The following is a 10890-nucleotide window of genomic DNA, read 5'->3' on the forward strand; positions in this document are numbered from 1 at the left end:
GAGTGAGCTACAAGCATGGTAGATGGGAATATATCCAGTGTGGCCTTAAGAAAATAAATTGCAGTCAGAGTGCAGGATAACTACAGTAACAAATACTGCATCCAAAAAAAGTTTTTTTACTGCAGTAATTTTGAAGTGTAACTGCAGTTACACTGCACTTTAACTGCAGTTCAACTGCAGTACACTTCAGTTATTCTGCAATTACTGCGTCCAAAACACCACAATCGACTGCAGTTACTCCCCTTTTACTGCAATCTTTATTTGTAAAGGTGGTTTTCAGACAGAATGTCTGTAAGGGTAGTAGTGTTTTACACTGAAATATTGGTGATCTTCATAACAACAAGTCTAGATATACATGTGTCACAAAACAAAGGCCACCAAAATCATAATATAATCTTTATTATTTACAGGTATTTTATAATACATGAATAGAGAGAAGCACCATTTGTTCTTCCCCACGGTAATTGGCTTGTGATTGGAGACGTACAATGATATGATATGAAGGACAACAATACAAAGGCATCCACATGTTCAGGAGTTAATCTAACCTTATCCTTGGGCTCAGCACATCTAGTAAAACGGTGCTTTAGATTAAAAAAACGTTGCACTGGGTAAAGTGGCTGTAAAATTCTAAGCAACCCACCCAATCTGCAACGTCACACACAGAGATATTAGCTGAAGATGTCACCTATATGAAATAAGCAGACAGGCTGCTATAGCTATGCTAACTGATCTTAGACCTAGATACTGTGCTTTTCCAGACTTAGACCCTGGATAGGTGCCTAGTAATACTATCAAATACTGTTGCAATGAATGAATGGGATTTATTGAGGCCGAACCTACTTTCCCCACAATGGCAGCTGAGGAGAATGGAGTAGTTATCTTCAATTACTAGATTCTGATGCTTTGTTTCTCAAACCTGTTTCCTTCACCTGCACACGCTAGCTATTAATAACTGGATAATTTTAACACTAGACCACAACAAGAGCCAAAACACTCTGAATGAGAACATAATTATAACATCTTGAAGTGAAAATGACCACTTGCAAAAGGACACATAAAAAGACAAGACCAAAAAGCAGCAGCAATGACTGTAGTCCCTGGTCACATACTAGGTCATTAAAAAAGCACTTCGGTTGTCATGGGGAAATCTTTTTATATTTGGTATTTATTTAACGAGGCAAGTCAGTTAAGAAGAAATTCTTATTTGCAATGACGGCCTACCCCGGCCAAACCTTAACCCGGGCGACGCTGGGACAATTGTGCGCTGCCCTATGGGACTGCCAATCACGGCCGGTTGTGATACAGCCTGGAATTGAGAAGAAGCACTGGGATTAAGTGCCTCAGACCGCTACGCCACTCAGGAGCCCATCAGAAAAAACAGAGGTCTAAAAGTTCCACAATCATGTGTATTTAAATCAAATCTCTATGGTCCGTGGTCATATCTACATGAGCTGTTATGACGCAAATGAAACATCTCTAATTAATCTCACGAAGGATCTTTGACAGAATGAGAATAATCCACAAGTGGTCAAATTGTAGTCTGTATCGTTCTGAAAATCACATTTCTTAAAACAGCAGATTAAAAGGTGACACTCACTTATCACAGAATGACCAAAATCCCAACAAGCAGTAAAAACTATGAGCCATTCTCTTTTGTCAGTAGAATGAATACAAAAGTGTCAAACCAAACAATCCAGGAGAATCATCTTTTCAACACGGGGTCCTTCCCTAGTTAGCAGGCCTGCTGTGCTGGTGGTGGTAGGTCTACTACTGAGGACCTAAAGTGAGGATGATCGAGGTAAAAAAAAGCCCTATTGAGCTGTATGCCCAGTCCTCTCCTCTCTATCCTTACAGATCACATGCTCACTGAGAGGACAAACTATGGGCATGACGGGTATAACACGTCGCTCTCCGCAGGTTAACTAGTGCCCCCCCCCCCTCAGCCCAGCGCGTCACACACCTGAAGCACTCTGTGGTTGAAGTCCTCTGGCTGGTCAGCATAGACGTAGTGGCCCGCCCCTCTGATAGCCTGGGAGAGAGGAGGAATAGAAATATGAGATCAGATACACATTCTGGAGAATCATATTCATCTAGGATTTAACACTTCAATTCACTTTTTTTCCTGCCACCTGCTGAATAAATCTGAATATAAAAGTTGAGCCAGCTGCCTCACACATTACTAGACAACCACACACAGACAGCATCTTAAGTGTTCAGCTTATAGGAAATGAAACGTACTATGATCTCCACATGAGAGTTTGGCCTCATTCCTTTGATAGCGTTGCCCGAGTTACCGTCGATGCTGGAGCGTGACCCATATATCACAGTAATAGGGATGTCAGCATGGAGCAGGCCAATCCTCTGCAGCATAGGCCTCTTGGCCCACCCGTATGGGATGGTCATGTTCTTGAAGGCTGTCTCACCACTGCAACAGAGTAAACAAACATGATTATTACTAAAGAGGGTGAAGTACAGCAGTAAGGTATATGATAATCTGATCTTCTCAGAATAATCGTTAATAAGCAGCTACTTTGAACTCACCTCTACAACAGAGCAAAACTAACATTATCACTGAAGTAATGGTGTGAGACAAATGAAAATCACAACCTATATTAAAAAAGCATTTCAGAATTGAAGTCCTTCCTGTCCATATAATCGTATTAATCTTAAATCATAACATCTTCTTCATTATGGTCTAAGAGGAAAACATTGTCATGAACTGTATTGAAACTCACTCAGACTGTAAATACAGGCCCAGAGTAAGTGGAGATAAAAAGCCAGTGAAGTCAAACAGGAACTAAATAGAGAGAGAGTGGGACTAACCTGGGAGTCTGGACGTTCAGGTGATAGATATACTCTGTGACCGTGTCGTCGTTGAACATGGACAAGTATTTCTTCTTGAAGTCTGGTCTTAGAGTTGAAACAAGTGTGGGACCTTGAAGAACAAAGGAGGTGGGTTTGAAGGCTGGTAAAAACTCCATCCCATAAACAATGCAGTCATCCAGTCAGACAGGTATATAATCGAAATGTAATTTACAGTAGTATTTCTATGTCTGTCATCCATCTAGTCAGACAGGCTGCCAGTCTTACCCAGTGGCCCCACCAGACGTAGCCCTGCCAGGGGGTTGAAAGGGCTCACAATGGCTCCCAGGGCTTTGATCCACACGGGGATGGGCCTGTCCTGGTCTTCTGTGTCTGGACGCTCAGGTAAGCCCCACGGCTCAACCAGCACCATGTGCTTTACCCTACAGGACAGTGAAGAGGAAAGGTCAGCCCCACGGCTCAACCAGCACCATGTGCTGCACCCTACAGGACAGTGAAGAGGAAAGGTCAGCCCCACAGCTCAACCTGCACCATGTGCTTTACCCTACAGGACAGTGAAGAGGAAAGGTCAGCCCCACGGCTCAACCAGCACCATGTGTTGCACCCTACAGGACAGTGAAGAGGAAAGGTCAGCCCCACAGCTCAACCAGCACCATGTGCTGCACCCTACAGGACAGTGAAGAGGAAAGGTCAGCCCCACGGCTCAACCTGCACCATGTGCTTTACCCTACAGGACAGTGAAGAGGAAAGGTCAGCCCCACGGCTCAACCAGCACCATGTGTTGCACCCTACAGGACAGTGAAGAGGAAAGGTCAGCCCCACGGCTCAACCAGCACCATGTGCTTTACCCTACAGGACAGTGAAGAGGAAAGGTCAGCCCCACGGCTCAACCAGCACCATGTGCTTTACCCTACAGGACAGTGAAGAGGAAAGGTCAGCCCCATGTGTTGCACCCTACAGGACAGTGAAGGGGAAAGGTCAGCCCCACGGCTCAACCTGCACCATGTGCTGCACCCTACAGGACAGTGAAGAGGAAAGGTCAGCCCCACAGCTCAACCTGCACCATGTGCTGCACCCTACAGGACAGTGAAGAGGAAAGGTCAGCCCCACGGCTCAACCTGCACCATGTGCTTTACCCTACAGGACAGTGAAGAGGAAAGGTCAGCCCCACAGCTCAACCAGCACCATGTGCTTTACCCTACAGGACAGTGAAGGGGAAAGGTCAGCCCCACGGCTCAACCTGCACCATGTGCTGCACCCTACAGGACAGTGAAGAGGAAAGGTCAGCCCCACGGCTCAACCAGCACCATGTGCTTTACCCTACAGGACAGTGAAGAGGAAAGGTCAGCCCCACGGCTCAACCTGCACCATGTGCTTTACCCTACAGGACAGTGAAGAGGAAAGGTCAGCCCCACGGCTCAACCAGCACCATGTGCTTTACCCTACAGGACAGTGAAGAGGAAAGGTCAGCCCCACGGCTCAACCTGCACCATGTGCTGCACCCTACAGGACAGTGAAGAGGAAAGGTCAGCCCCATGTGTTGCACCCTACAGGACAGTGAAGAGGAAAGGTCAGCCCCATGTGTTGCACCCTACAGGACAGTGAAGAGGAAAGACCATACTCCTCCATCATCACCAATCTGAAATAACTGAAACGCCTCTGGTTGTGAACAAAATAAGTTGAGGTCGTATTGAAAGATCTGGAAAAGAAATAATCTAAACCACTAGGGCACAGTTTATTAAGTGGTCTGTCCATCGGTGAACTGAACAGGAGAAATAAAGGCGGTGTTTAGACTGCCAGACCAATTCTGATATTCTTTTCCCTAATTGGTCTTTTGACCAATCAGATCAGCTTTGAAAATATTCTGATGTGAAAAGATGAGTGGTCAAAAGACCAATTAGTGGAAAAATAATAACAGAATTGGGCTGCCTGTCTAAACATAGCCAAAGTGCCCCAGTCAGATTAAGAGCATTTTGTCCTTAATTCAGAGCCAATTAGGATACTCAGATAACACTAGAAGGACAGGATGTGGCTGGCTGGCTGCTTTAATACTAGAAGGACAGGATGTGGCTGGCTGGCTGGCTGCTTTAATACTAGAAGGACAGGATGTGGCTGGCTGGCTGGCTGCTTTAATACTAGAAGGACAGGATGTGGCTGGCTGGCTGGCTGCTTTAATACTAGAAGGACAGGATGTGGCTGGCTGGCTGGCTGCTTTAATACTAGAAGGACAGGATGTGGCTGGCTGGCTGGCTGCTTTAATACTAGAAGGACAGGATGTGGCTGGCTGGCTGGCTGCTTTAATACTAGAAGGACAGGGTGTGGCTGGCTGGCTGGCTGCTTTAATACTAGAAGGACAGGGTGTGGCTGGCTGGCTGGCTGCTTTAATACTAGAAGGACAGGGTGTGGCTGGCTGGCTGGCTGCTTTAATACTAAAAGGACAGGATGTGGCTGGCTGCTTTAATACTAGAAGGACAGGATGTGGCTGGCTGCTTTAATACTAGAAGGACAGGATGTGGCTGGCTGCTTTAATACTAGAAGAACAGGATGTGGCTGGCTGCTTTAATACCAGAAGGACAGGATGTGGCTGGCTGCTTTAATACCAGAAGGACAGGATGTGGCTGGCTGCTTTAATACTCAAAGGACAGGATGTGGCTGGCTGGCTGCTTTAATACTAGAAGGACAGGGTCTGTCTGGCTGGCTGGCTGCTTTAATACTAGAAGGACAGGGTGTGGCTGGCTGGCTGGCTGTTTTAATACTAGACGGACAGGATGTGGCTGGCTGGCTGGCTGGCTGTTTTAATACTAGACGGACAGGATGTGGCTGGCTGGCTGCTTTAATACAAGAAGGACAGGATGTGGCTGGCTGGCTGGCTGGCTGGCTGGCTGGCTGCTTTAATACTAGAAGGACAGGATGTGGCTGGCTGCTTTAAGGTGTTCTGATCTGAGTGTGATGAGGTTTTGGAGACATTTATCAAACAGCCATAATGAGTTAGGTTCCTGCTGAAATCTTACCAACACAGTGAGAGAAGATGATTCAGTTGAGATACAGCATAGAGGGGACACTTTTTAAAGACATTCATGTTATCAGAGGTTAGCACCTGCATACCAACATACCGTGAGGTCTGGGGTGTACAGTATTAGTCAAGCATAGGAGGGTGAACCAAGGACTGCCTAAATACATGTAGTATTCTTTCTTTAACCAAGGAGGTGGCTAAATACTAAGGAATAAAACAGCCATTCATATTGAAACCTGTCTATGGTACTGAACTGAGGAAAGTGTTGGGTGGTCTCAGGTGATACTTGCCTGGTGGGATACTTGAGCGAATAAGCAGCTGCCAAATAACCTCCAAAGTTATGTCCCAGCATGACCATGGCTTCCAGGCCGACTTTAGCCCTCCACTGCTCGATGGAGTCCACAAACTGGGCCTCAGCCTCCTTGGCGTCGGAGCTGAAGTAGGGCCTGCTGCTCTGGCCGAAGCCCAGCAGGTCAAAGGCATAGACTGGCCTCTGTTATTAACAATAATAATAATAATGAAAATTCATTTTATTTATAAAGGCACTACACAACATGCTAAAACGTACTAAAAATACAAGTCACAGTGTTAAAAAGAAAGCATACACAAAATATATAGCAGCCAGACAACAATTAGAGCTAGTTATATATAGCAGGTGTAGTTGACCTGTTGGTAGTTTCCTGTGAACATCCTTCCAAATCTCTTTTGGATGTCTGGAGAAATTCAGTATTGGATTTTTCATTTGATTGGCTGCGAGTAGAAATGAAGTTTCCCCTCAGAAGAGGCATTTCCTTGTTTTTCGTGTCTCTTCTCCTACCTTGTCGGACTACCTTTCTGTAGCCTGCACCGTTAGTTTGGTACCTTATTCATCCTTGCATAAACATCAGAAATATGATTATCTGGATCTGTTCCTTCCCTACAACTGTAAATATTACTGGTGCGACAGACAAATAAATGATTGGGTACTTGATTACTCTTAACACAATCAAAACAGTGGTGAGATTTCTCTCCTGTGTGTACTCGCTGGTGTATTTTAAGTTCTGATGAAGATTTGCAACGTTTTCCACAGTCAGAGCAGCAGATATATTTCTTCCCTGTGGGTCTCTGCTGGTGTTTCTTGAGGTGATAGAATCTGCATAGACAGACCTGTTCAGAGCCCCAACCATGCAAAATACTTCAGTGGTTTGATATGTAGCAACGTGCACTAGTTTCTATCTAGACTCTGTCGTACTACACCCCTTTACATTGTCTCTCAGAGGAGAACTTCCTCAGGCTTTCCAACGCTACATGAGAAGCCTGTGCTTCAGAGACTAACCTGTTGGGCCAGGGCGTCTAGGTTGAGGGCCCACAGGCCCACCCCTCCACCGAAGCCATGCAGCAGCACCAGGGGAGTCTGGTGCTTCATGTTTCCATTCAATGTGAGGGTCCACAGCATGTTACCATCCGAGATTGGGACATACTGCTGGGACACCTTGCCTGTGATGCCTGGGGATGAGACGGATCCACACATAATAATCCACAAATTGGCCATGGATGGAAATACAGTTTGAGGGTAAAGGAGAGAGGAATTCCTTACATTGCAGCATCTTCTCCTCTGCAGTCTTGAGCTGGTTCTGGGAGGTGGGGCACCAGGAGGGCAGCCAGCTGGTGATCCATGCTGTGGAAGTCCAGGACCTGCATAGACAGACACAACTCATCAACCAGCCTAGGCTATAGCCTCTATGGTCTGGGATTACATGGGTAGTCAGGAGTGATGTTGCTGACTGTTGGAATATTGCACAGCAAAAATGAGACAAGTGATTAAATGTAAAAAAAATAACTGGTAAACATGCTTCGGGGATAGGTGAAAAGAAAATGACATGCAGGGTTTGTTAACTGATTGAACTGCCAGGGATGTTACTTCCTGCCTCAAGCACTGCATGCAGCAGGGAGTTAGAGCTGCACTAGCAGCATATGAGTAGGGTGCAGCCAGGGAGGTGGAGTTAGTCTGACAATCACACCGGTAGGTAGGTTACCTCAACGTTCTGTCCAGGAAAGTCAACAATTGTAGAAAAGACTATGAATACCAAGAAACATCAGTATTCGCTGAGCCAGTCTGCAGCCAAAAAACAAACTAAAAAACAGAGTGGAAAAAGGGATGTTATATGCCAGGGACTATATGCAATAGCCTTATTAATCATATATGCTTGTGTTAATTGAATGGAAAAATGCAGTTAGTGTTGGGGATTCGCTGCATTGGACTTAGTTACATCCAAAATAAAAAACAGATAAGAACGGTAAGGTATTGGATAATTGGTTCTTGAAAGTGGGTTGCAGTAGTAGAGAAGGTTGTAGTGTACTGGCCTATAGGCTTACAAAAACCCTTGAACAAAGCTTTCAAGCCTTCCTAAAACATTTTACTTTAGGCATTTTGGAGATTGTCAATATGGCATTTCCACGGTAGCTGAATTACAATGTATGCCAATCAAAAAAATATTGATCTAGAAGTTTAACAAACAATGACTACTTTGAACAATTTACTGGAAAAACAGTGCAGATGCTAAGTTTGGTAACAGAATTACAGTAAAATCTCCCTGGGTTTTATTCTGTTACCAAACTTTGTATCTGCACAGTTCTTCCTGTATATTTTCTGTGGAAATTGTTAAGTCCTTTTGCATAGAGTTCTATGGTTTGTTAAACTTTGAAATCAATGTTGTTTTGTTTGGTATACATTTTAAAGTGAAAAATCTGAATCTGAGCATAATTCCACGACCATAGAATTTCTCAGGATAATTCCGTTACCATGGAATTGTCCTAAATTAAGATCAGAAAATAGAAACACAGATATTTAAAGGGCCTATAAGTAGTCTATGTACATGTAAACAACTACTAAAACATCTTGAGATATGACATTGTCAAAGACACCCTCCCTCCAAAACCCCTCCCCTCACCCCATTAAAATGTATCTGTATCATGCTGAAACACTCCACCCTTAGGATTGTTCAACATGTCAACAACCATTTCAACAGTAACATCTGTTACCCCCAATATCTCTTTTGCCATCTCCACAATAACCTTTGCTTTCTACAACCCGAGTCGCATTAATAACCTTACCAATAAAAGCTATGTAGTCAACTTTATTCATTATCAAAGTGTCCTTTGACACCACACACGAATGAGCACAATATTTCTTTCCAGGCCTCCAAACCATCAGAAGCAGCAGCCACAACAGTAGGTCCACTTACTACAAGTACATCCATGTAAACTCCATCAGTCCGCTCTGTAGTTCTACCAATCGGTTTCACGGCTTCTGCATACATCACGACTGATCCTATATCTCCGAGCCTCTCTCTGTACTTGGCATCCACCAAATGCTACACTGTTCTCCCCCACAATTACAGCACTTAACCTTCACATTGCTTCCACATTCACCGTAACCATGTGTCCCTCCTCACTTGCCACATCTTTTCTTTCCTTTACACTGAGCAGCTACATTCTTTGGCATTTAAAAAATTGCAGTGCATATGGGACAAATTCTCTAACATTGAAATTAAGGAATCCGATCTGTACTTTTCTCAGCAAGACTTTATCAAACCTCAGCACCTCTGATAAGCTTTCACTTCTTTAACCCTCTTTCCTACTGATCAACCTTATGGCCTCAAATCACTCTGCCTCCCTTCACATTTTCTTTAACATCATCTATGGACATAGATATTGGGACCACAGTGATGACTCCCCTCAATCTAGCATAAGCATCAGGGACATGGCTTTTAATCTTCTTCCCATTTTCAGAATAGTCTCTTGCTGAGCCTGGCTACCACACTATATTAATTAACAATCTACCATTTCCAATGAACCGAGCTAATTTCACTTCACCTACCTCTTTCTCTACGGCATTAGTTAGTCAGATAGGGCCTAACTTACACCCTGTGGTCTCATCAAACACCATCACCGCTTTCCACTCCAACACATCACTACTCTTGTTTCATACCTTGGCCCTCTTTATGCTTTCTTCACTAGACGCCTCGCTGCTTTCTGTATCATGATCTCTCTTCTTCCTACGTGTTTCCACTACCGACCATTCCCGTCATCCTCCCGCTCCATACCGTCAGAACTGACACCCATATTGTTCGCATTCCAGCACAGCTGTTAATTTCAAGCTTTAAACCACTCCGTCGGTTTCATGACTTTTTGACGCGGACCAATGCCGTTTTCACGTCCTAGTCAGAACTAGGAACCTCGGAAATGTCCGACTTTCTAACTTGTTGTTGTCAATCACCTGCCGCGTTCAACTAATTAGCAAGTCGAAATGTCTGAGTTTCCTAGCTCCGACTTGCACCTGAACCCGGCATAAACTATAAACAAGGCGACTGACACATGTCAAGTCATGAAATGGCAACAAAGTCAACTGAAAATGAACTTCAGTCTACAAGTGCTTGACGACAAACAAGAACAATCAACATGCTAGGACTAGCTAATAACAAGACAAACAAGGGAAACATATTGTATCATGATTAACTTTTTGTGGGTCGCTTTTATCAATATTGTTATATATAAAAGAGTGGTTCTAAGTTTGTTTATAAAAAAAACACACCCACCCTCTCTCAGTAGTCACAGCTTGGTCAGCCATTCTTCACACAGACAAATCACATGATCCACAAAACATGACATCACCTGGCGTGTATTCATTAGGCGATTTCCGTTGCAAAACTTTTGCAATGGAAAACTTTTACCATACTTAAGGATCTAAACGGAAGCAAACCAAATAGTGTCTATTGTATTGATAAGATTGTTAGAGCGGTCACTTGACTATCAAAACACATGTCCTCAAATATGGAAGGCAGGCAGGAGGTGAGATCAGGTGGGACCATTTAAAAAAATGTAACCTTTATTTAACTAGGCAAGTCAGTTAAGAACAAATTCTTATTTAAAAGGACGGCCTACCCCGGCCAAACCCTAACCCGGCCGGACGATGCTGGGCCAATTCTGTGCCGCCCTATGGGACTCCCAATCGCGGACGGTTGTGATACAGCCTGGAAACGAACCAGGGTCTGTAGTGACGCCTCTAGCAC

At 44.4% G+C, this 10890-nt stretch overlaps 1 protein-coding gene across 2 annotated transcripts; it reads right to left on the reverse strand.

The window, feature by feature from the left end:
- Positions 1-383: 383 nt before the first annotated feature.
- LOC106595731 (1-acylglycerol-3-phosphate O-acyltransferase ABHD5) lies at positions 384-10555 on the reverse strand. 2 transcript variants are annotated; one of them, XM_045698108.1, is made up of 10 exons: positions 10417-10555; positions 7855-7952; positions 7416-7513; positions 7155-7324; positions 6130-6332; positions 3094-3248; positions 2827-2938; positions 2242-2428; positions 1964-2032; positions 384-1781 (listed from the first exon to the last, which is right to left on the reverse strand). In XM_045698108.1, the coding sequence occupies exons 3-10, from the start codon at positions 7423-7425 to the stop codon at positions 1683-1685; spliced, it is 1005 nt and encodes a 334-aa protein (XP_045554064.1). In that variant the 5' UTR covers positions 7426-7513; positions 7855-7952; positions 10417-10555; the 3' UTR covers positions 384-1682. The 2 variants fall into 2 exon arrangements, with proteins under 2 accessions (XP_045554064.1, XP_045554057.1); XM_045698101.1 differs by lacking the exon at positions 7855-7952 and having other exon boundaries at positions 10417-10516.
- Between the last annotated feature and the right edge of the window lie 335 nt (positions 10556-10890).

Source organism: Salmo salar, chromosome ssa02, assembly GCF_905237065.1.
Source record: "Salmo salar chromosome ssa02, Ssal_v3.1, whole genome shotgun sequence".
Lineage (NCBI taxonomy): Eukaryota > Metazoa > Chordata > Actinopteri > Salmoniformes > Salmonidae > Salmo > Salmo salar.